Source organism: Chlamydotis macqueenii, chromosome 8 (genome assembly GCF_036417535.1).
Source record: "Chlamydotis macqueenii isolate bChlMac1 chromosome 8, bChlMac1.mat, whole genome shotgun sequence".
Taxonomy (NCBI): domain Eukaryota; kingdom Metazoa; phylum Chordata; class Aves; order Otidiformes; family Otididae; genus Chlamydotis; species Chlamydotis macqueenii.
Genome location: NC_141563.1, coordinates 3,493,236 through 3,517,959, shown reverse-complemented (window position 1 = coordinate 3,517,959; position 24,724 = coordinate 3,493,236). Strand labels below are relative to the sequence as shown.

Below are 24,724 nucleotides of genomic sequence, written 5' to 3'. Positions count from 1 at the left end.
CCCTCTGTGAGATACCATTGTGAAAACACTTACATAAATCTTTAGGTGTCCTTCTATGCTGTGAGTTTCCCTCAAGCATGCCAAACTGCCTCTTACCATCTTTGTGTTATCTGAAATTCCCATGGATAAGCAGAGAGATGCTATGACCAAAGAAATGCTGTTGAGCTGGGCTAGAAGAGAGGTGCTGAGACCCTGAGTAAGGGTGAGATATTTAGTGGTCTGCAGTGGATCCCTGTGCTCTCAGCAGTGTCTGCTGGCATCTCACAAAAACATAGCAGTGTACTCACCCTCAAACTCAGAATGCTGCAAGCCCAGATCACGTGTGACTGATGGACAGAGCAGCTCCCCTCACTCTGCTCTAAGCCAGAGGCAATCCTCTTCATATGCAGGATTCACTCTGTTCTCCCTGAGTGCAGAAGAAATACTGAGACTTACTCACATGCTAAAACACTCTTCAAAAAAGATGAGGGGTTTTTTCAATTTTTGAGTTTCCATCTGCTTTTCCTACCATCTTCATTTCTTAGAACAGGAAATGCGGATGCTGACAAGCCCTTCTGCATTAGGGGTGGTTTCATCTGCAAAGTCGAACACCAGAGCTGGCCCCTGATTCCACCGTTCCCATGAACTCACTGCTGCAGAGCAGGGCTGACACCTGGGCAGCCAGCAGGGAGAGGCCCAGCTCCTCACGGCACATTCAGCAAGCACCAAACCAAAGCTTCAGCAACAGAGATGAAGGAAGGTCTTTAGAAATGGAAGAAAAAAAAGGGACAGATTTTCTAGGAAAGGGAAGAGTCTGTACAAAACTTCTTTAGTTTGGCTCAGAAAAGTCTCTTTGAGCTTGCAATGACTTTTGCTCTTTACAGGTGTTCCCATGTCCAGAAGCAGCAGATGCCCAAGGGCAGCTCCATCACGGAGTTCCTCCTCCTGGCATTCGCAGACACACGGGAACTGCAGCTCTTGCACTTCTGGCTCTTCCTGGGCATCTACCTGGCTGCCCTCCTGGCCAACGGCCTCATCATCACTGCCATAGCCTGTGACCACCGCCTCCACACCCCCATGTACTTCTTCCTCCTTAAGCTCTCCCTCCTTGACCTGGGCTGCATCTCCATTATTGTTCCAAAATCCATGGCCAATTCCATGTGGAAAACTAGGGCCATCTCCTATGAGGGATGTACCACACAGGTCTTTTTCTTCTTCTTTTTGATGTCAGCAGAGTACTGGCTTCTCACCATCATGGCCTATGACCGCTACGTTGCCAGCTGCAGACCCCTGCACTACGGGACCCTCCTGGGCAGCAGAGCTTGTGTCCACGTGGCAGCAGCTGCCTGGGGCAGTGGGTTTCTCTATGCTGTGCTGCACACTGCAATACATTTTCACTGCCACTCTGCCAGGGCAATGCTGTGGACCAGTTCTTCTGTGAAATCCCCAAGATCCTAAAGCTCTCCTGCTCAGACTCCTACCTCAGGGAAGTTTGGCTTCTTGTAGTTAGTCTCTCAGTAGCATTTGTCTGTTTTGTTTTCATTGTTGTGTCCTATGTGCAGATCTTCAGGGCTGTGCTGAGGATCCCCTCTGAGCAGGGACGGCACAAAGCCTTTTCCACCTGGCTGTGGTCTCCCTGTTTATCAGCACTGCCATGTTTTCCTACCTCAAGCCCTCCTCCATCTCCTCCCCATTGCTGGATATGGTGGTGTCATCTCTGTACTCGGTGGTGCCTCCAGCAGTGAACCTCCTCATCTACAGCTTGAGGAACCAGGAGCTGGAAGACACAGTGCAGAAGCTGATTCAATCAGCTCTTTCTCAGAAGCATTAAGGTGCCCATGTCTCTACAGAAGTCATTGCAAATACACCTCAGAGCTCTTTGCTTTGGGTATTTGGGTATGATAAGCATGTTTCCCCATGCCTACATGCACTCCACTTCACCAGAGGCATGGACCCAGCCTGTCTGACCCAGAGGTCTGTTCATGTGTGTCTGAAACAGTGGTAGAGCTAGCCTCCCATGTTGCATCATGGTAATAAAAGGAAATTTCTACGTTATCGGTGTCTGGAGGTTGGGCTCTTCTTCCAAACCTGAGGTCAGGCTGAAGGAGTTGCCCCCACAGTGCCGTGCTGCTGTGCTGGGGTTCTCCATGCGATTAGGGGAGGAGTGCGTGGGGCAAGGTGTTCAAGTATGAGCCTGGACTGAGTCATGTGGGTGTCTGGTTCCCTTGGAGATGGTGAACGATCGACATTCCACATAGGGATCTGCCTGGGACTATCACACCATGGCTTTCTCACCACAGGCCCCTCACTCTGCAGAGCAGGGCCAGCAGCTCAGGGCCATGTGGAGAGCACAGGGAGGGGTCAGGGGCAGCAAGTCAGGTCAGCATGGACACACTGCCCTGGAGAACGGCTCTCTGGGGGCAGGGACATTCCTGGAGATAAGCAAAGGAGCAACTCTGTGCTTCCAGGAGGGGACCAATGACCAAGAGAAACCTATTTCTGAATGCACCAGCTCGGGGCAGCTTTCTCTATTGCTGGGGAGCTGCAGCAGCCTGAGGAGCCCCTGGGCCAGGAGTCTTCCTGGGAGAGGGGCTGGCACAGAACAACTTGTTGGCAGTGGACAAGAAGGATGTCTGGGAGACAGGCACAAGGGACCCATGGAGACACTGTCCTCTGTCTCTTCATGCCATGGGTGGCCTTCAGCCCTGAGACACCTCTGTTTTCTTCCTTCACTCTCCATGCTTGGATGGACCTCAGGAAACATCCATGAGCATGCAAGATGCACAAACGTCCTGGGCTGAGTTCCCATCACTGCAGGGGAAGAGGAAAGATTGTGAGACACATGGGAGTGCAAGGATGCAGTGGGGTGTGTGTGGCAGTGTGTGTGTAAAAGTGAGGAAGAAAATGTGAAATGGCGAGGGGTGGAAGTGTGTCATGCTCAAATGAAATATGTTCAGTTTTGATGTTGAGGCAGCAGAAGAAGGAGGATGTGCGGTTCAGGGCTGGGACACGAAGCCAAACAGAAGGTTTCTAGTGAGTCAGAGGGTTGGCACACTGTTCTGGTTTTGTTAGTGAGGGGGGGGCCTAAGGTGGTAGCTTCTGTAGGAAACTGCTAGAAGTCGCTCCCCTTTGTTCAGTGGACTCGGCCAGGCCTAGGGCGGACCCGCTGCTGGCCAAGGCCGAGCCAATTGGTAGCAGAATGTCCCATGATAACGCCTCTGCGATAACGTATTTAAGTAGGGGAAAACAGGAAAAAGAGGGGGAGAAGATGTGAAGCAGCTGAGCGGGGGGCAGAGAGGGGGAGGCGCGAGCCTCATGGGCCTTGCAGGCCTCACCCTCTGGCCTCCCGCCGGGCAGCCGACTGGGCCAACTCGGCCCGGCCCGGCTGCAAGAAGTGGAGAGGAGATGAGAAGTGAATAAGATGTAAAAAGGATCCTGAGAGGCGTCTGCCAGCCTGTTGTGAGGAACGGCTGCAGACGCCAAGGTCAGTGAAGAAGGAGGGGGAGGAGTAATATGGCTCCTGGCCAAGATTCCTCTGCAACTCGTGGTGACGACCATGGTGGAGCGGGTTGTCCCCCTGCAGCCCATGGAGGTCCACGGAGGGTCAGAGATCCACCTGCAGCCCGTGGAGGACCCCACGCCGCAGCAGATGGAGGCCTGAAGGCAGCTGTGGCCCGTGGAGGCCCCGCTGGGACAGCTGTTCTAGAGGGACTGCCCCCCGTGGAAGAGATGACCCACGCTGGAGCAGTTTCACGAAGGACTGTGGCCCGTGGGAGGGACCCCACGCTGGAGCAGAGGAGGAATGCGAGGAGTTCTTCCCCTGACGATGATACAGCGGTGTAAAACAACGCGTGATGAACTGACCGCGACCCCCATTCACTTTTTCCCCGCCCCCCGTGCCGCTCGGGAGGGGAAGGTAGTAGAGATAATGTTAAGCCCGGGAAGAGGGAGGGGTGGGGGGAGTTTATCTTGTTCCCTGTCTCATTCTCCTGCTAATTTTAGAAATAAGTGAATAGTTTTCCCCAAGTCAAGTCTGTTTTGCCCGTGACGGTAACTTTAAGGATTTCTCCCCGTCCTTATCTCAAACCATGAGCTGTTTTTTTCTTATATCATCTCCTCCTATTCTCTTGGAGGGTGGGGGGAGCGAGAGAGAGACTGCGTAGTCTGGTCCTGATCACGGCTGAACTACGACACACACTTTTTTTAATCGAGGAGCATTAGTAGGTATTTGGGAGAAGCTGCACGGGTGATGGGGAACTCACAGCCATTGTGATTTCAGTCAAACTTGGGACAGCAAGGGGTCAGAGTGAGGAGGGGAAGCAGGGGTGGAGATGGTCTCTTTGTTGAGACTGGAACCCCCCAACAGAACTGAAATCCTTTTCCTTTCTACTGTGGCTACTGTGTCTTCCAGTGAGACCCCTAGGAGTACACCAGTTCCTTACAGCCACAAGGCTTTTTTTTTTCCCATTCCCCAATCTCCATAGAGGCTGAGAGGTGTCCTACTGCTCTCCTGCACTCAGCATCACACACCCTCACATCTCACTGCTCCCAGGAATGGCCCTCAGCATCCCGTGAGGGAAAGGATCCCCCTGCCCAGGGTATGGGGTCAGTCCTTGATCATCCTGCTCAATGGAACATGTCAAGGGCTTTCACAGTCACCTTAACACTGGATTTTCAACCTGTAAGCAGTGCCTGTAACTTCCTACTTCACCACCTCACAGGGATAGCAACCTTATCTCCTCATTCCTTCATGGTCTCTTCAGTGATGGCCCTCAGTGGGGCCCACTGACATCCCCAGAAACGTGGTTTGCTGCTGACTTTTACTGCTCTAGAGGCCTCTTGAATCCACTTTCGCTGCCTGCAGTTCAGGAACTTGGCACCAGAGGGCTCATTAACATGCAAAATGCCCTAACAAGCCAAGACTCTGGGTGTAATTCAATTCCTCCGTTCTTAGGTGGCTAATTTGAGAGGCTACAGGAATGTAGTCCAAGCATAAAGTTCTCAATGATAAATGTCAGTAAGAAACAATTTATTCTTTATGCACCACGCCATTTTTTCTGCTTATGCATTACGTGCCATCAGCAAACTCCTATTGATACTGATCTGGAGTCCTGATTGAATCTGAATATGTACGGAAGTCAAGACCCTGTATGTCAGACACTCTATGAGCAGTCTTCATCCCCATGTACAACCTCACATGTCTCTCCTCAGCCACCTGGGACTGGCAGCACCTCTGTTCAGATCAGAGCTTTCTCCACTCCAGCCTGTAGCTGCCTGATTTCGCCCATTGACACCAGTATCCACTTCTTTTACCTGGGGAATGATGTGCACTGGGGAATGACGTGCACCTGGATACAGAATGATTATCTAATTATCAAAAAAAAAAGAAAAAAAAACCTAAATGAATGTCCAATTAAATTAAAAAAACACCAAAACGCACTACAGACCATTAGTAAAGATATCAACCAGTGTTGTCCCAAGCGTTGGTCACTGAAGGAGGCCACTAGTAACTGGCTGCACTGTGACTGCATGGCTCAGTCAAGTTTCCACCCACTCCAGAGCTCAGTGGTTCGGATACAGAGAGACCAGGGGGCCTGTGTTAAAGGCCTTGGTAAAGTAAGGGCCCATTAATTCCCCTTGTGCACACAGCTGTTCCTCTTCATGGAGAATGCAACCGGGCTTGTCAAGGGTGATATTTATTTGCGCTTGCTCACTCTTCCCAATCTTGTCCATTTCAGGCCTGGAACTTTCTTCCAGGAGGATTTACTCCACCATCTTACCAGGAAATGAGGTGAGGCTGACTGGGCTGTAGTTCTCCAATTCCTCCTCCTGACCCTTCTTGAAGATGGGTGCAACATCTGCCTTTCTGCAGTCAACAGCCTTCCCAGAGGGCCCTGAAATTTCAAGGGCAGACAAGCACAATCTTGCAAGGTCCAGCTTGCCCAGCACCCTTGGGTGTATCGTGTCCTTTTCCATGGACTTGCTTTCTCGGATGAGAGGAATGCGCCTCACTCAAAAGAGAGAAGCTCTAATACGTTTTATTGAGGCAAAATAATAATTAAACAGAGTTTGACATACTTGATGGAATTTAACAAAGTTTCACAGTGGTTTACCAGGGTAAGGAAAAGGATAAGGAAGACTCTTTTGCCAAGTCATGAAGTTCAGAGTGGATCCTCTTGCTTTCTAAACTCCTTGTGAAGCCTAGGTGCTGCAAGGGCCAAACTCAGCCTCAGACTTTGTTCTGGTTTTGTTAGTGAGGGGGGGCCTAAGGTGGTGGCTTCTGTAGGAAACTGCTAGAAGTCGCTCCCCTTTGTTCAGTGGACTCGGCCGGGCCTAGGGCAGACCCACTGCTGGCCAAGGCCGAGCCAATTGGTAGCAGAATGTCCCATGATAACGGCTCTGTGATAACGTATTTAAGTAGGGGAAAACACAAAAAAAAAGGAGAGATGTGAAGCAGCTGAGCGGGGGGCAGAGAGGGGGAGGCGCGAGCCTCATGGGCCTTGCAGGCCTCACCCTCTGGCCTCCCACCGGGCAGCAGACTGGGCCCAACTCTGCCCGGCCCGGCTGCAAGAAGTGGAGAGGAGATGAGAAGTGAATAAGATGTAAAAAGGATCCTGAGAGGCGTCTGCCAGCCTGTTGTGAGGAACGGCTGCAGACGCCAAGGTCAGTGAAGAAGGAGGGGGAGGAGTAACGCGGCTCCTGGCCAAGATTCCTCTGCAACTCGTGGTGAAGACCATGGTGGAGCAGGTTTTCCCCCTGCAGCCCATGGAAGTCCACGGAGGGGCAGAGATCCACCTGCAGCCCGTGGAGGACCCCACGCCGCAGCAGATGGAGGCCTGAAGGAGGCTGTGGCCCATGGAGGGCCCGCTGGGACAGCTGTTCTAGAGGGACTGCACCCCGTGGAAGAGATGACCCACGCCGGAGCAGTTTCACAGAGGACTGTGGCCCGTGGGAGGGACTCCATATTGGAGCAGAGGAGGAATGCGAGGTGGTCTTCCCCTGACGATGACACAGCGGCGTAAAACAACATGTGATGAACTCACCGTGACCCCCATTCACTTTTTCCCCCCCTGTGCCGCTCGGGAGGGGAGGTAGTAATGTTAAGCTTGGGAAGAGGGAGGGGTGGGGGGAGGTTATCTTGTTCTCTGTCTCATTCTCCTGCTAGTTTTACAAATAAATTAATAGTTTTCCCCAAGTCGAGTCTGTTTTGCCCATAACGGTAACTTTAATAATTTCTCCCCGTCCTTATCTCAAACCTCGAGCCGTTTTCCTTATATCATCTCCTCCTATTCTCTTGGAGGGTGGGGGGAGCGAGAGAGAGACTGCGTAGTCTGGTCCCGATCGGGGCTGAAATACGACAATGTTTTGTGTCTAATGGAATTATCTCTACAAAGTTGATGATAATTAATATTGAGTAGCTACATGGATTAGTAATGTTTCATTAGGATTAATTCAGCATGCTATCAGTCACTTAGCAGGGATCTGTCCTCAGTAAGGGATCTCCCCTCCTTGGGCAGAGATTTATGCCAAGATAAGATCCCTTACTCTTTTTACGAAGACTAAGATCCCTTAGTCTCAGGTGAGGGATCTCAAACTGTGAGAGGTGTCCCTCCTCAAAGGGAGAGTCACCTGGCATGCAGTCCAGCTGCCATTCAGGGAGAGCTCAAACTGGGCCCATCCTGATGGTAGTATTTATAGAGCAGTTGGCTGCTAGTCAATAGCACAGACAAGATAGACGTCATCATTTTAGCTCTGGTGTCTTCTTCTGTACTTTAGTTATCTTGCATTTTTGGGGCTTCAAGACCACCTCTCAAATATTTTTTCTGAGGCACCTTCTCTCCCTTGTGCGTGAGCCAGGACCTAACAGCTCGCAGGTTCACTGCAGGCCATGAGTTATCCTTAGTTGACTGACTTAGGCTCCTCAGTCAACCCAAACTAGAGTACAGCTAGGGGTCCAGTGAATCCATCACAGAGACCTTGCTAGTGAAGACAGAGGAAAAAAAGACACAGGGTACTTCAGACCTAGCTCATCTACTCTTCCTAAATTTGAACACAGTGTAACCAGTCGGTCAGAAGAAGTGATTATCCTGCTGTATTTAGTATTGATACGGCCTCACCTTGAGCACTGTGTAGGTGTGGGGCCCACAATTTAAGAAGCATTTTAAGGTACCTGAATGCATGCAGAGGAGGACAACATGGCTGGAAGGCATGTCCTATGAGGAGCGGCTGAGGACAAACTAGGTTTGTCTAGTTTGGAGAGAAGGAGGCTGAGGAGCGACCTCAATGCTCTTTACAGCTTCCTGAGGAGGGAACGTGGAGAGGGAGGCGCTGAGCTCTTCTGCCTGGTATCCAGTGACAGAGTGTGTGGGAATGGCTCAAAGCTGCACCAGGGGAGTTTTAGACTGGACATTAGGAAGAATTTCTTTTCTGAGAGGGTGGTCAAACACTGGAACAGGCTTCCTAGAGAGGCAGTTGATGCCCCATGTCAGTGTTTAAAAGGCATTTGGGCAATACCCTAACAGCATGTTTTAACTTTTGGTCATAGAATTATAGAATCATAGAATGGTTAGGGTTGGAAGGGACCTTCAAAGGTCATCTAGTGCAACACCCCTGCCAGGAGCAGGGACATCCCCAACTAGGTCAGGTTGCTCAGAGCCTCATCCAGCCTGGCCTTGAACGTTTCCAGGGATGGGGCTTCCACCACCTCTCTGGGAAACCTGTTTCACTGTTTTACAACTTGTGGAAATGTAGAAATGTAGAAATTTGTAAAAATTTTTTTCCTAATTTCCAATCTAAATCTACCCCCCACTATTTTAAAACCATTACTTCTTGTCCTATTGCAACAGGCCCTACTGAACAGCCTCTCCCCATCTTTCTTGTAGGCCCCCTTGAGATACTGGAAGACCGCTATCAGGTCTCCCCGGAGCCTTCTCTTCTCCAGGCTGAACAGCCCCAACTCTCTCAGCCTGTCCTCATAAGAGAGGTGCTCCAGCCCTCTGATCATCTTCGTGGCCCTCCTCTGGACCTTCTCCAACTGATCCATGTCCTTCTTGTGTTGGGGCTCCAGAACTGGACACAGTACTCCAGGTGGGGTCTCACCAGAGCAGAGTAGAGGGGGAGAATCACCTCACTGGTCACCTTCACCACCTTCAGGTCATCCCTGAAGTGGTCAGGTAGTTGGAATAGATGATTGCTGTAGGTCCCTTCCAATTGCAAAATTCAATTCCATTCAGTTCTGTTCTGTTCTGTTCTGTTCCATTCTATTCTATTCTAAATTGAACTGTGGCCTACTTCACCATTTATTTGGGGTTTTTTTAACTGTTAAGGATGCAGTAGTAGCTCATCTTGTTGCCCTTTGACATTCCTTGCAAGCTTGAACTTTTGGGGAGCTTTAACTCCCCTAAGATAATTCCTATTTCTCCAGACAACTTTTCTAAACTCCACCTTTGCAGCCTGTCCCTGCTTCCAGCTCCTGCGTGCTGCCTTTTGGCACTGCAGCTGAGCCGTGAGGCTCCTGGTTAGCCCAGCCAGTTTCCTGAGATGAAGGCTTGTTTTCCTGAGTATCAGGACAGACCTTTCCTGTGCTTGGAGGAAGATGTCCTTAAAGGACTCTCAGCTGTCATAGATGTTTATCATTCAAAGCTTCCTCTCCATGGGGTCTCCTACAACAACAACCCTGAGCAGGCCAATGTCTGCTTCTCTGAGATCTCAAACCTGAGTTCTCTTGCTCTTCTGCCTTGCTTCCCATGTGTCGTAGTTTAGCCTCGCTTGGGACCTTGCAAGAGAAGAGAAGAGGTGACTCTGCAGTGCCTTGTCCAATCTCCAGGAACACAAGGGACCACAAAGAATGTCCCTGGGTGGCAGGGCCTGTGATCCAGCCACGCTGTGGACATCAGTGGCATGGTTTTTCTTTATGTCATCAGGTACATGGGTAGAGGATAAAGGAGAGGAGAACTGTCAGGGCTTGAGAGCACAGGGACATGAGTGGTGACCCTGGTGTGATGTTCCTCCTCCCTTTGGGAGGCTCTGGGGTTTCTGCCCAGCCCCTACTCCAGGGGGACATGGCTTTCCTGGAGGTCCCATGCTGTATTTGCCAGCCACAAGCAGTTGTGCTGGCCACCCCCAGGGACCAGACAGGGCACTAGCGACCTTTCTTATGCCATTGAGGGAAAACCTTGAAATAATGTCAGTGCCTGCGACAGAGGGATGTGCACATGCAGTTTTGCAGTGAGCTGAGTTCTACTGAGTATAGAGGATGGGACCTAGAGAGAGATCTGACTCCCCTTCTGGTGCACTCATCCTTTTGGTCATCTGGAAGTCCAGCAGCTGCCTTGGAAATGAGTCTACCAGATGTTCAGGTGCCCTAAACACTGAATGCAATCTGAGGTGACAAAGTGACCCCATTCTCACAGCCCCACAGCTGACACTCAGGCAGGTGCAGGTGTCCCATGTGTGCTCCATCACAGCTTACAGACATGTACACAAGTCTTGGACCACCCCTGGCACCTCCAGTGCCTAGCAGGTGTTTGTGTGTGAGCATCTCACTGCCACTGTGCATCCCCATGGATGATGGTGGGAGCTCAGGGAAGTGGCTGGCCTGTAGCCCCTATTTTGTGCACACTGAGCTGAGGGAAGAGGATTCCTGCCTCCTTTGGGTCTGTTCTGGTTTTGTTGGATGAGGGGGGGCCTAAGGTTGTAGCTTCTGTAGGAAACTGCTAGAAGTCGCTCCCCTTTGTTCAGTGGACTCGGCCGGGCCTAGGGCAGACCCACTGCTGGCCAAGGCCAAGCCAATTGGTAGCAGAATGTCCCGTGATAACGCTTCTGCGATAATGTATTTAAGAAGGGGAAAACAGAAAAAAGAAGAGAAAAAGAGAAGATGTGAAGCAGCTGAGCGGGGGCAGAGGGGGGGAGGCGCGAGCCTCGTGGGCCTTGCAGGCCTCACCCTCTGGCCTCCCGTCAGGCAGCCGACTGGGCCCAACTCTGCCCGGCCCAGCTGCAAGAAGTGGAGAGGAGATGAGAAGTGAATAAGATGTAAAAAGGATCCTGAGAGGCGTCTGCCAGCCTGTTGTGAGGAACGGCTGCAGACGCCAAGGTCAGTGAAGAAGGAGGGGGAGGAGTAACGCGGCTCCTGGCCAAGATTCCTCTGCAACTCGTGGTGAAGACCATGGTGGAGCAGGTTGTCCCCCTGAAGCACATGGAGGTCCACAGAGGGTCAGAGATCCACCTGCAGCCCGTGAAGGACCCCACGCCAGAGCAGATGGAGGCCTGAAGGCAGCTGTGGCCCGTGGAGAGCCCATGCTGGGACAGCTGTTCTAGAGGGACTGCACCCCGTGGAAGAGATGACCCATGCCGGAGCAGTTCCACGAAGGACTGTGGCCCGTGGGAGGGACTCCACGCTGGAGCAGAGGAGAAATGCGAGGAGTTTTTCCCCCGATGATGATGCAGCGGAGTAAAAAAATCCATGATGAACTGTCCACAACCCCCATTCCCTCTACCCCCTGTGCTGCTCAGCAGGGGAAGGTAGTAGTGATAATGTTAAGCCCGGGAAGAGGGAGGGTTGGGGGGAGGTTATCTTGTTCTCTGTCTCATTCTCCTGCTAGTTTTAGAAGTAAATGAGTATTTTTCCCCAAGTCTTTTGCCTGTGATGGTAACTTTAAGGATTTCTCCCCGTCCTTATCTCAAACCTTGAGCCTTTTTTTTAATATCCTCTCCTTCTACTCTCTGGGAGGGTGGGGGGAGTGAGAGAGAGACTGTGTAGTCTGGTCCCGATCGGGGCTGAACTACGACAAGGTCTGTGGGGTATGTTGGGCAGAGGTGAACCCCACTCCAGGCTCTGTGCTTCTCACCAGGGAGGAGACACCTGTACAGACTCAAATCCCTGCCCTGCGTGGGTAGAAATGACCCCTGCCTGTCCCTGCCGCAGTGTCCTGCCTGGCAATGGGACAGGGATCGGGGTAAAGGCAGGTGGGCATTGACATCTCTCCTGGATGACAACACCATGGAAGGACAAATCTCACTTCCAAAATCAGTCTTGGCAATGTTCAGAGAGGGACAGTGATTACTTCACTCTGCATCAGCCTACACTCCCCAGGAGAGACAGGGCTGCCTCCCAGGTGCTGTCAGACCTTGGAGCCCCAGAGACATCTCCAGGGAGACCAGGAGGGCAGAGAAAGTGCCACCTTGGGCTGGGCCTCTGTTGCTGAGCTGGGCTGGGCTCCTGGGACAAAGGGAACTCATCGCAAACAGGGCAGTGCTGCAGAGAGACAACTCTGCTCAGGAGCAGCTCCTCTGCCAAGCGCAGCAGGGCTGAGGGCTCTGCCTGCATGAGCTGAGGGGAGAGGAGCGAGGCAGAGAGAGGTTAAAGGCAGCCTGGGGTGAGGGAACACTGAGAGGCCACTGGAGGAGAAAACTTCACAGCCCTTGACATATTAAGTGTCTGGCTGCAGGTCATTGAAGCTTCAGTTTCTGAGGGATTTTGTAAAGCTGGCACCTCCCTCAGCCTGCGGGATCTGTAAGTACCACTCTCAGACCTTCTCTGCTGTAGAGGAGGAGGAGGAGATGCTCCAGAGCAGGGATTCCCTGCTGCACTGTCAGAGGGACAGGGCACGACGGCTGCCTTCTCCCAGGGACGGCTGCAGGGTGTGAATGTGTGTGTGCAGCCAGGGGTGCCCAGGGCTGTCCTTCAGAGCAGGGTCCCTGCGCCCCAGGGGCTGTGTTCTGGGGCAGGGACTCTGCCTCTGCCAGGCTCAGCACTCAGCCTCCTTTTGTGAGCTCCCCACGGTGCTGGGGAAAGAAGCTGTGGCCGATCAGGGTCCTTCTGCTGTCCAGAGGGTGCTGTGTGGGTCAGGGCTACTCACAGGCCCAGATCGCCCCATTTACAGAGGGTCCTGTTCAAGAAGGACATAAAGGCAGCATTTATCTGAAAGTGAAATGAGTCTGTGCTTTGTGTTTGCTCTTGTTCTGTTTGGTGGGCAGTGGGAGGTGGAAATTCATTTCTCTGCTCTGGAGAAGGCACTGAGACACAAATTCTCATGAGGACTTTTCTGAGCAGCTTCTTAGCCCCTGCATCCACAGAGACGTTGCTGGGCAGTGCCCTGTTGCCAGGAGGTTTCTGTAGGATAGAGCTGAGCACTCAGTGGGTGAGATGGGGTCTGTGACCACTGACAGAGACACGGGGAGAGGGGAACAGCCTCTGGCAGGGACAGCTCCAGGATGCACAGGGAGGGGCAGGGAGTGTTAGGGAGCTGCTCACAGAAATGCACTGCAAGGGGGGATGTAGGCATTTCCCTGCAGGGCAGATGCCTTTCCCAGAGAACCCTCCCGGTCTCCTCTCCCCCTCAGCAGAGCAGCCCACCCTTTAACATCATGGAGACTTGGGTATGAGTTGCCTTCCCACCAGCCCAACCACCAAAGAAGAGAAATGCTCAAGTGTCCGACCATGTCTCCTTGTCTTCCTCTATTGACAGGAGTTCTTTGGCATGCTCCTCTCTTCTCCACACTCCCTTCTTCTTCCCCTTGGATTCACTGTGTCCTGGTTGAGGATTAATCAGCAGCTCAGACACTGATGCTGGGATTCGTCTCATGCAGATGTATCAATGGAGGAAAAGCATCCAAATAGCTTCTTATATTTTGGGGCCTGGGAGCTGTAGTGTGTGGGGCTGGCAATGATCTGACCCTCCTGTCAGGACATCCCACCACTGAAACATTCAGCTGTTTCCCTGGAGGGTCCTGCTGGACGGAGGCTGCTTTCCCCAAGGGCACAGCTCTACCATGGGCTTTCTGTGTCACCTAGCAGCCCCATGGAGAAGACACCTCTATGCTGAGGTCATGGAAATGCTGCTGATCATCTCTATGTGTGCAGCTACAATGAGCCCTCTGTGTCCCTGGCTGGGTGAGGAGAGATGAGATCCTGCTCGGGTGCAATGACACGAAGTGAGGAGTTTGCAGGTCTGCACTTGTAAAATGGACTCCTCTGCTCTCAGCAGTGTCCAGATTCTTCTGGGGATTTTCTGGCTTAAAAATGTGTCTCAGAAGTGCTGTGGCAATAAGAACAGAATACACAAAACAAAATCCTTACAGCTCTGCTCTGCAGTTGCATGAATTGGGAGTGACAATGCTGCAAAGCTCTTTGGTATCACGAGTGTATTTAATCTGAGGTCACCTGTGTTCCTATTTACCCATTGCTGTTTGGCAGGACCGACTCTCCCAGAGCTCACAGCAGAGGCCCCTGCTCCCAGTGGCACCCTCACCCAGCACCAACAACAGCTGATGGAAGGGACTGGTCAAAGGGTTTTGTGATTAGGGAAGGGTGGTTTTTTGGGTCTTTATCAGAATTTGAATGGAATTTTTCTCAGAGAAGCATGCCCTATTGATCATGCTATTGATCACATGACCTTACCTCTTTGGACAGTGCCTCATGCCAAAGAGAGGAAATGTCCAACGGCAGTTCCATCACTGAGTTTCTCCTCCTGGCATTCGCAGACACACGGGAGCTGCAGCTCTTGCACTTGTGGCTCTTCCTGGGCATCTACCTGGCTGCCCTCCTGGGAAATGGCCTCATCATCACTGCCATAGCCTGCGACCACCACCTCCACACCCCCATGTACTTCTTCCTTCTCAACCTCTCCCTCCTTGACCTGGGCTCCATCTCCACCACTGTTCCCAAAGCCATGGCCAATTCCCTCTGGGACACCAGGGACATCTCGTATGAGGGATGTGCTGTACAGGTCTTTTTCTTTTTCTTTTTTATCTCAGCAGAGTATTATCTTCTCACTGTCATGGCCTATGACCGCTATGCTGCCATCTGCAGACCCCTGCACTACGGGACCCTCCTGGGCAGCAGAGCTTGTGTCCACATGGCAGCAGCTGCCTGGGGCAGTGGGTTTCTCTGTGCTCTGCTGCACACTGCCAATACATTTTCACTGCCACTCTGCCAGGGCAATGCTGTGGACCAGTTCTTCTGTGAAGTCCCCCAGATCCTCAAGCTCTCCTGCTCAGACTCCTACCTCAGGGAAGCTGGGCTTATTGTAGTTAGTCTTTGTTTTTCATTTGTCTGTTTTGTGTTCATTGTGGTGTCCTATGTGCAGATCTTCAGGGCTGTGCTGAGGATCCCCTCTGAGCAGGGACGGCACAAAGCTTTTTCCATGTGCCTCCCTCACCTGGCTGTGGTCTCCCTGTTTGTCAGCACTGCCATGGTTGCCTACCTGAAGCCCCCTTCCATCTCATCTCCCTCTCTGAACCTGGTGCTGTCATTCTTGTACTCTGTGGTGCCTCCAGCAGTGAATCCCCTCATCTACAGCCTGAGGAACCAGGAGCTCAAGGATGCCATTAGGAAAGTGATTTCATGGGTGTTTCTGAATAGTGATACACTTCTCATCACTAACCACAGATGACTCTGGTGCAATACAATTATAGGCCTGTCCTTTTTTTATCATTCTCATTGTCATCATTATCCTTGTCATGATCTGTATTCTTATCGTTGTCATTAGTTATTTATATTATTTTTGTTATAATTTTCATTAATGTTCTAAAGAAGGGAGGTTGGAAATGTATTTCTCAGTCATTTTTCAGCGGTCAGACACTTCCTGTCTTTCTTCACAGGTGATTCCGACGGTGCCCTACAGAAAATCTGACCTTTTTTTATTCATTGTATTTGTGTCATTACATTATATTTTGCTGTTATGTTTTTTTTCTTAATTTTTTTCCCTCACTTATAAAGAGGAATTAACTCACTCTTTTCTACTTTTGAGCCTCTGTAGAAGTCTGCTGAAGCGTGGGATAGAGCTGACTCTGTCCTAGCACCTCTGTAATAAAATGAAATCTCCCCAGTGCAGTGCCTGAAGGTTGGCCTTTTCTTCTAAAGGTGGTGTCAAGAATGGGTCCAGAAAAACTGGACTCCAAACAGGTCTGTTGCTCCATGGGTTCAGGATCAAAAACTTTACAGTGACCTTGTGATCAATGGTTGGGTTTAGGACTCGTTCGTCAGTGTCTAATCACAGTGGGGAGAGTGAATGCTTACTGAGGTATGTACCTGGGGCTTTCCATATGGCAGAGAACCCCTTCAAGAGGGGAATCTAGAGCTTCCTGGAGAGCCCAGTGGATCTCCTGGAGCAGCATGTGCCTTGGGTGGGCAGTGACTGGCACCTCACATGGTGATGGATTGCCCACAGTGGAGTCATCTCAAGGTAAAGTCCTAAACCAAGGCATCCAGAACCAAAGACAGACTCTGCAATTGCACAAGATGCAGTGGGGACCCAGCAGGCCCACGCTGGAGAAAAGTTCCTATCACCCTTAATGAATTACCACTGGCTGGATCTAGAGGCCGACCTGGATACCTGTAGTGTCTTTGGAAATACTGCACAGACCCCTAAAACCTGCCATATTCAGCAGCCATGATCCCCACCCAGCTGAGTCTTCTTCCCACCCTGACCAGCATGGCCAGTGCAGGGTCACCAGGCCCCAGACACCACAGCTCACATCCTCCCCAGGTCAGGGCCTCTGGGGAGCATGAAGAAGGGTCTGGGACATAGAATCATAGAATCATAGAATGGTTAAGGTTGGAAGGGATGTTCAAAGGTCATCTAGTCCAACACCCCTGCAAGGAGCAGGGACATCCCTGACTAGGTCAGGTTGCTCAGAGCCTCATCCAGCCTGGCCTTGAACGTTTCCAGGGATGGGGCCTCCACCACCTCTCTGGGCAACCTGGGACAGTGTTCTATAACTCGCATTGTAAAAATTTTTTTTCCTAATATCCAATCTAAATCTCTCTCCCCCTATTTTAAAACCATTACCCCTCGTCCAATCACAACAGGCCCTACTGAACAGCCTCTCCCCATCTTTCTTATAGGCCCCCTTGAGGTACTGGAAGACCGCTGTAAGGTCTCCCTGGAGCCTCCTCTTCTCCAGGCTAAGCAGCCCCAACTCTCTCAGCCTGTCCTCATAAGAGAGGTGCTCCAGCCCTTTTATCATCTGCGTGGCCTCCTCTGGACCTTCTCCAACTGGTCCATGTCCTGCTTGTGTTGGGGGCTCCAGAGCTGGACACAGTACTCCAGGTGGGGTCTTACCAGGCCGAAGTAGAGGGGCCGAATTACCTTCCTTGACCTGCTGGCCATGGTCCTTTTGATGCAGCCCAGGATGCGGTTGGCCTTCTGGGCCGCAAGGGCACATTGCCGGCTCATGTTGAGCACCACCATCACTCCCAAGTCCTTCTCCTCAGGGCTGCTCTCCATCCATTCTCCGCCCAGCCTGGATTTGTGCCTGGGATTGCCATAACCCAGGTGCAGGACCTTGCACTTGGCCTGGTTGAACTTCATGAGGTTGGCACGGGCCCACCTCTCCAGCCTGTCAAGGTCCCTCTGGATGGCATCCCTCCCTTCCAGCGTGTCGACGGCACCACACAGCTTGGTGTCATGGGCGAACTTGTTGAGGGTGCACTCTATCCCACTGTCCATGTCGCCGACAAAGATGTTGAACAGGGCCGGGCCCAACACGGACACCTGAGAAACGTCACTCGTCACCTGTCTCCACTTGGACATTGAGCTGTTGACCACCACTCTCTGAGTGTGGACATCCAGCCAACTCCTTATCCACCGAGTGGTCCATCCATCAAACCCATGTCTCTCCAGTTTAGAGAGAAGGGTGTCATGCCGGACAGTGTCAAAAGCCTTGCACACATCCAGGCAGATGATATCTGTTTCTTGCCCCTTGTCCAGTGATGCTGTCACCCCGTCATAGAAGGCCACGAAATTTGTCAGGCACGATCTGCCCTTGGTGAAGCCATGTTGGCTGTCACCAACCACCTCCTTGCTCTCCATGTGCCTTAGCATGGTTTCCAGGAGAATCTGCTCCATGACCTTGCCAGGCACAGAGGTGAGGCTGACTGGCCTGGAGTTACCTGGGTCTTCCTTATTCCCCTTTTTAAAAATTGGGGTTATGTTCCCTCTCTTCCGGTCATCCGGGACCTCACCAGACTGCCACGGTTTCTCAGATATGATGGCCAGTGCCTTGGCAAGATGCTACTCAGATCTGTGGAGAGGTGGGGAGAGATCAGAGGGGAGGTGACCAGTTCTAGAACCTTGTTTAAGAGGAAAAAGGCCAGTGTTCAGCAAATCCAAGGTAATGTCCAGACTGTGGGCACACTTGCTTAGGGTGCAGAGCCAGAATAGAACCATAGAATCATAGAATGTTTAGAGTTGGAAGGGATCTTTAAAGGTCATCTAGTCCAATACCCCTGCAAGGAGCAGGGACATCTCCAACCAGATTAGGTTGCTCAGAGCCCTGCACAACCTAGCCTTGAATGTTTCCAGGGATGGGGCATCCATCATCTCTCTGGCCAACCTGGGCCAGTGTTCCACCATGCTCAGTTTAAAAAAAAAATGTTCCTAATATCTAATTATCTAACCTGAATCAACCTCCTTCTGTTTTAAAACCATTATCGCTCGTCCTATCGCAACAGCTGAAGAGTTTCTCCCTGTCTTTCCTGTAGGCCTCATTTAGGTACTGGAAGACCGCTGTAAGGTCTCCAGGGAACCTTCTCTTCTGCAGGCTGAACAGCCCCAACTCTCTCAGCCTGTCCTTATAGGAAAGGTGCTCCAGCCCTCTGATCATCTTCGTGGCCCTCGTCTGGACTCCCTCCATCATGGCCATGTCCTTATGTTTGGGACTGCTGAGCTGCATGCTGTACTCCAGCTGGGGTCTGATGAGAGCAGACCAGAGGGGCAGAACCACCTCCCTCATCCTGCTGGCCACATTTCTTTTGATGCAGCCCAGGATGCGGTTGGCTTTCTGGGCTGCACACGCACATTGTCAGCTCATGTTGAGCTTCTCAACACCCAAGTCCTTTTCCTCAGGGCTGGTATCAATCTGTTTTCTGCCCAACCTGTATTTGTGCCTGGGATTGCCATGACCCAGGTGCAGGACCTTGCACTTGGGTTGGTTGAACTTCATGACGTCTGCATGGGCCCACCTCTCCAGCCTGTCAAGGTTCCTCTGGATGGCATCCCTCCCCTCCGGTGTGTCAACCTGTCGTAGTTCAACCCCGATCGGGACCACACTACGCAGTTTCTCTCTCACTCCCCCCACCCTCCAAGAAAATAGGGGGAGATGATATAAGGAAAATGGCTCAACGTTTGAGATAAGGATGGGAAGAAATCCTTAAAGGTACCATCACGGGCAAAACAGACTCGACTTGTGTAGTGGATATGACCAAGTGTATGGATGTGAGCGAATGGACCCAGGTGAGTAATGCGGATGGGAATATGGGTGAATGTATCGAAGCGAACAGGACCTGAGCACAACAGACAAAGCAAGAGTACGTGCTGAGAAGCAACGGTGTGATGGACAAAGTAAGAAGTACGTGATGAAGAACAATGCTACAATGTCAATCAGGAGTGTGAAGCTAATTGGACAAATGGTGGGGTGGTAGAGATCGTGCTAATAGTTGCCCTATAGGAATAGAAATAGTAGACAAAGAGCATCTGGGTAAAGAGTATAAAACACTGCTTGTAATAATAAATGCCCCCTCAGTGCGGCACTTTGACTCACTTGCTGTCTCGCTTGTTACTTTGTCTCCATGTGCCACAGATGGCGCCCGAACAGGGACGCACTTCAACTTCAAAAGGAACAGGGACCGAAACTTCAAAAGAGGCTTGAACAAAGCCCGCACTGGTGGCATAGCCCAGTTGAACCAGAGGCCGGAATCAAGAAACTGGGATTGAGGATCCACATGTCAGGAGGTGCACCCATCACCTGCATACAGGTGAGCAACTGGGAACCATGGGAGGGAAAATATCCTCAGATCAGATGCAAAGCATTGATGTAATGGGAAAAATGCTGAAAACGCAGGGCAGGACTGTTACCAGCCCACAGTTAATGACTTTATTAGAGCGGATTCGTGAAAATCATCCACAATTTCCTGCAGAGGGAACTTTCCAACTAGAGGCTTGGGAAAAAGTGGGCGCAAGCCTTCAAAAAGCCGCTGCAGCAGGAGACAGCCAAGCTTGCAAAAACTTAGCCACTTGGGTACAAATCATGCTAACCCTTGAGAACGTTTCAACAGAATCTACTAATAATTCTTTGCCTGAGGCGTCAGGCATTACCAGAGCCTCAACCTGTAAGCGTGTCCCCCTGTAACAATTGTATCTCCCCAGAAACTGGTGAGAGGGAGGGATTAGCACAGACAACTCCGTGCTGCGGGTCAGTGCAGAAAACTCCGTGCTGTATTCCTGTTCCCCTGCAACATGAGCTTGTAAACCCTGCTTCCACTCCTTTACCGTCGCTGTCGTTGCCACAGTCTCACACGCCAGATTTGCCTCGTGTTCCACCTATCAGTTCTTTTCCTGATACTGAGCTTGCTAATAACGAAACCTCTTCGGAGGTAGATTTATTTAACATGGGTTCAAAAGACTCTGAAAAGAAACCTGATCTGTTTCCTCCTCCACGAAATGTGAATGTTGGTCATGCAGCTCTGAATGTTGAAACGTGTTGAGAGAAGGAGTTAAAGAAATTTTAATAGATATGGCATTGATTAATTATTGCTGTGCATCCTAAGGAATCAAGTTGATAAATAGTGCTTAATGTTTTGCTAACTACTTGCTTAATAATTTGCTAACCATTGTGTGAACTATTTGAAGCAGAAAGTCTTGCAATTCTTCACGAAAGACAGTTCCTGGTAAGGACTAGAGGCGTCGCTTCAAGAACCGGCTAAAACCGACCCTGCAGCTTGAATGAAACCCACGGGATAACTGAGTTTGCGCAAGAACAGAAGGTTACTAGCGGTGACGAAGAGGAGTCACCTGCCTTCATCCCCACGACCCCCGACGCCCACCACCAGGAGGCACCGCACAAGCCCAGACAGGAGGAGTTTATGAAAATGACCCCTTGGGACTAATTTTAATACGAAGCGGGGATAGGTCATGCATGTGTATAGGCATATTGTGAAACTTTATGTATATGTAACACCTGGTTGTATAAATGAGTGAGTTGCCACGTAAGGTGCGTACGGTTTTGGTGGGACTACCCCCCCGTGCTGCCCAGTGCTGAATAAACATACCTACTTTACAATCTTACAGATTGTGGAGTCCGTTTTCCACACGTCAGTGTGATATCTGAAAAGAGTGTAAAAAAAAGGCAATGCAGAATGGTGATTGGCAAACTGTTTCAGCCTGTCCGGTTATGTATCAAGCTAATCAGCAGCTGGTTTGGCAGCCTCTCAGTTATGATGCTATAAAGGAGCTGCGACGAGCAGTAAAGGAGGGAGGGATACATTCTTCTTTTACTACAACCTTACTTGAGGCAATAGCAGAGTCGTATACTCTGGCTCCACATGATTGGAAATCGTTAATGAAAATGGTGTTAACACCTACACAATTCATCATGTGGCATGCAGATTTTAAAGAAGGATGTACTGTGCAATGTGCTACTAATTTAAATCAACAGATTCCAATAGGATATGAACAATTGACATGAGAAGGTGCTTATAGTAACCCGCTCCTGCAGGCACAGTTCCCGAGGGAAGCGTATGCTCAAATCAGACATATTGCTCTTAGGGCAGTGAGAAAAATTCCAGCATCAAGGGGTGAAGGACCTCAATCTTTTGTTAAGGTGCTGCAAGGAGCTAATGAGCCATACGCAGATTTCATAGATCGTCTGCAAGCTACTTTAGAGCGGCGGATCAACAATGATGATGCAAGAGGGCTGTTGCTATTACAATTGGCTGTTGAAAATGCTAACAATGATTGTAAGCTTGTATTGCAAACTATGAAAAACCGTAACCCCTCTTTGGCTGATATGATCAGTGCATGTCAAGATATTGGCTCAATAGGACAATGCCCTAGCTAATGCCCTCGCAGTGCAGTTCGCAGCGCAGTTAAAAGTAGGGGATAAAAAGTCAGGACAAGGCAAGTGCTATTGTTGTGGTTCTTTAGGACATTTAAAGAGAGATTGCCCAAAAAATGCAGACAGAAAAAATTTTCCACCCCGAAACTGTCCTCGTTGTAGGAAAGGAAAACATTGGTCTAATGAATGTCATTCCAGATATCACGCGGATGGACAACCTTTATCAGATCGCTTGGGAAACGTGAGGCGGGGGGCGAGGCTGCGCGCCCCAAACAATCAAATAAATCTGTGTCACACTGTGTGGTAGGCGACCTCACTCCAACCATTGCAGGGAGTGCGGGGCTGGAGCTGGCCACTGCCCACTCAGCTACAATAACAACAACTGATGTAATTCTTATCCCGACGGGAGTTTGGGGTCCGGTGGAAAAAGGGATGCATGCTTTGCTAATTGGTAAATTATCAACCACTAAACTGGGACTTTTTGTTTTACCTGCAATCATTGATTCAGATTACAGTGGAGAAATTCAAATCATGACATGGACACCGGTGCCCCCATGTTTTATCTCAGCAGGACAGCGTATCGCACAGCTTGTACCTTTTCAAGGGGAAACTTCTGGGAAATCTGGACATTCAGGTAAAAAAGGTTTTGACAACACTGGAAAACCGCAAGTATTGTGGACAAAATCTATAAAGGGGACACAACCTATGATAACATGCACCATTGCCGGACGTTGTTTTACAGGACTTGTAGATACTGGTGCGGATGTCTCTATAATCCAGAGTTCTGTCTGGCTGCCAGAATGGCCCACAGCAGACCCTGCTTCCACAATTGTGGGAATAGGAGGAATGCAGCAACCAAAACAAAGTGCACTTCTTCGAGTGATCATCGGACCAGATGGACAGGTACCCCGTGCTGCTCCTTGTGTTGCTCCAGTTCCATGCACCCTATGGGGACGAGATGTGCTTGGACAGTTCAGAACTATGGTCCACATAGCAGAACGGAAACAGAGACATTGTATGCAGAGAACGTCGAACAACCGATCAGAGCCTGGCAGCAACCGATCTTCAAACTCACCTGGCTAACTCAACAACCTGTGTGGGTTGATCAATGGCCCCTACGTTGAGAACGCCTGGAACAACTACACAGACTGGTGGAGGAGCAGTTGGCAGCTGGCCACTTCACGCCTTCCATGAGCCCTTGGAACACTCCTGGTTTTTGTATTCCAAAAAAGAACAGCAGATGGCGCTTGCTACATGACCTCAGAGCAATTAATGCTGTAATTGAGCCTATGGGAGCTCTTCAACCAGGGATGACCTCACCATCTATGCTTCCAGCCAATTGGCCTTTAACAGTGATTGATTTAAAGGACCGTTTTTTCACTATTTTTCTACGTCCTGAAGATGCACCACGTTTTGCTTTTTCCATTCCATCATTAAATCAGCAAGCACCCATGCAAAGATACCACTGGACAGTTTTACCACAAGGAATGCAAAACAGCCCAATGATTTGCCAAGCAGTTGATAATCCAGTAAGAATCCAAAATATGGATGCCATCATTTATCACTATATGGACAATATTTTAATTGCTACACCACTTGACAGTGACTTAAAAAGGGTTGTTACACAAGTATACAAAGCCATCGAACAAGCTGGCCTTCACATCTCACCAGACAAGGTACAGGAAACCAACCCATGGAAATACCTAGGATGGCAAATTACCAAACAAGAAATTCGTCCACAGCCTCTTTGTATAAAGCCAAAGGACACAGTAACACTTAATGAACTGCAAAAAATTTTAGGAGCAATTAATTGGCTTCGACTAGTCTTGGGACTCACTACTGAAGAATTACATCCATTATTCATACTTTTAAAGGGAAATCCTGATCCATTGTCATCTAGAACACTTACTAACGAGGCCAAGAAAGCCTTATCTATAGTTTCACAGGAAATTGAAAATCGGCAAGGATGGCAACGTCTCCTTGAACTACCAATCATGTTGGCAATAGTTGCTAATGTTTTTCAACCTTTTGCAGTTCTCTTTCAATGGGAAGAGAGTGCAAAAGACCCTCTACTTGTAATTGAATGGCTCTTTTTGCCACATTCTCAATCAAAAACAGTAGTAACAATTCTTAAAGCTTATGCTGAATTGATACAAAAGGGAAGGGCCAGATTACAGGCTCTTGATGGAGTAGATCCATCTGTAATTTTTGTTCCAGCAACCAAAGAAAATGTGAATTGGCTTCTTGCTGAGAATCTCGATATGCAAATTGCTTTGGCTGATTTTCAAGGCCAAATCTCTATTCATTATCCCAAACGTCGAATTTGGGCTGAAATTACTAAATTGCCCCTGTATACAAAATTACGTTGTAGACCAACCCCTATACAAGGTATTACTGTCTTTACAGATGGCTCTGGCAAATCAAGGGAAGCAGCCGTGGTATGGAAACCATCCCCTCAGGCGGAATGGCAGCATGAAGTAAAAATTGTTCCACAAGGCTCAACTCAAGTAATTGAGTTGGTAGCAGTAAACATGGCTTTGTTAAAATTTAAGGATGAGCCTGTTAATCTTGTCACGGATTCATTTTATGTAGCAGGGATAGTAGCGAGACTTGATTATTCAATGATTAAGAATGTGGATAATTCTTTTTTAATGGCTGAACTTCGCATGCTTTGGTCTCTAATAGATCAAAGAAAGCATGAATTCTATGTGATGCATGTTCGATCTCATACTGATTTACCTGGTCCTACAATGGAAGGTAATCAATTATCAGATTTTTACACTATGTCTGCAATAGTTCCTAATCGATTTGAGCAAGCTAAATTGTCACATTCCTTTTATCATCAAAATGCTAGAGCACTTAAAAGGCATTTTCAGCTAACCATGACTCAGGCACAAAGTATTCTTGCAGC

At 49.9% G+C, this 24,724-nt stretch overlaps 1 protein-coding gene across 1 annotated transcript; it reads left to right on the top strand.

Annotated features, from left to right (window-relative positions):
* Positions 1-1,194: 1,194 nt before the first annotated feature.
* LOC147599888 (olfactory receptor 14A16-like) lies at positions 1,195-15,371 on the top strand. The gene is made up of 2 exons (XM_086753284.1): positions 1,195-1,214; positions 14,390-15,371. The coding sequence occupies exons 1-2, from the start codon at positions 1,204-1,206 to the stop codon at positions 15,369-15,371; spliced, it is 993 nt and encodes a 330-aa protein (XP_086609410.1). The 5' UTR covers positions 1,195-1,203.
* The last annotated feature ends 9,353 nt before the right edge of the window (positions 15,372-24,724 follow it).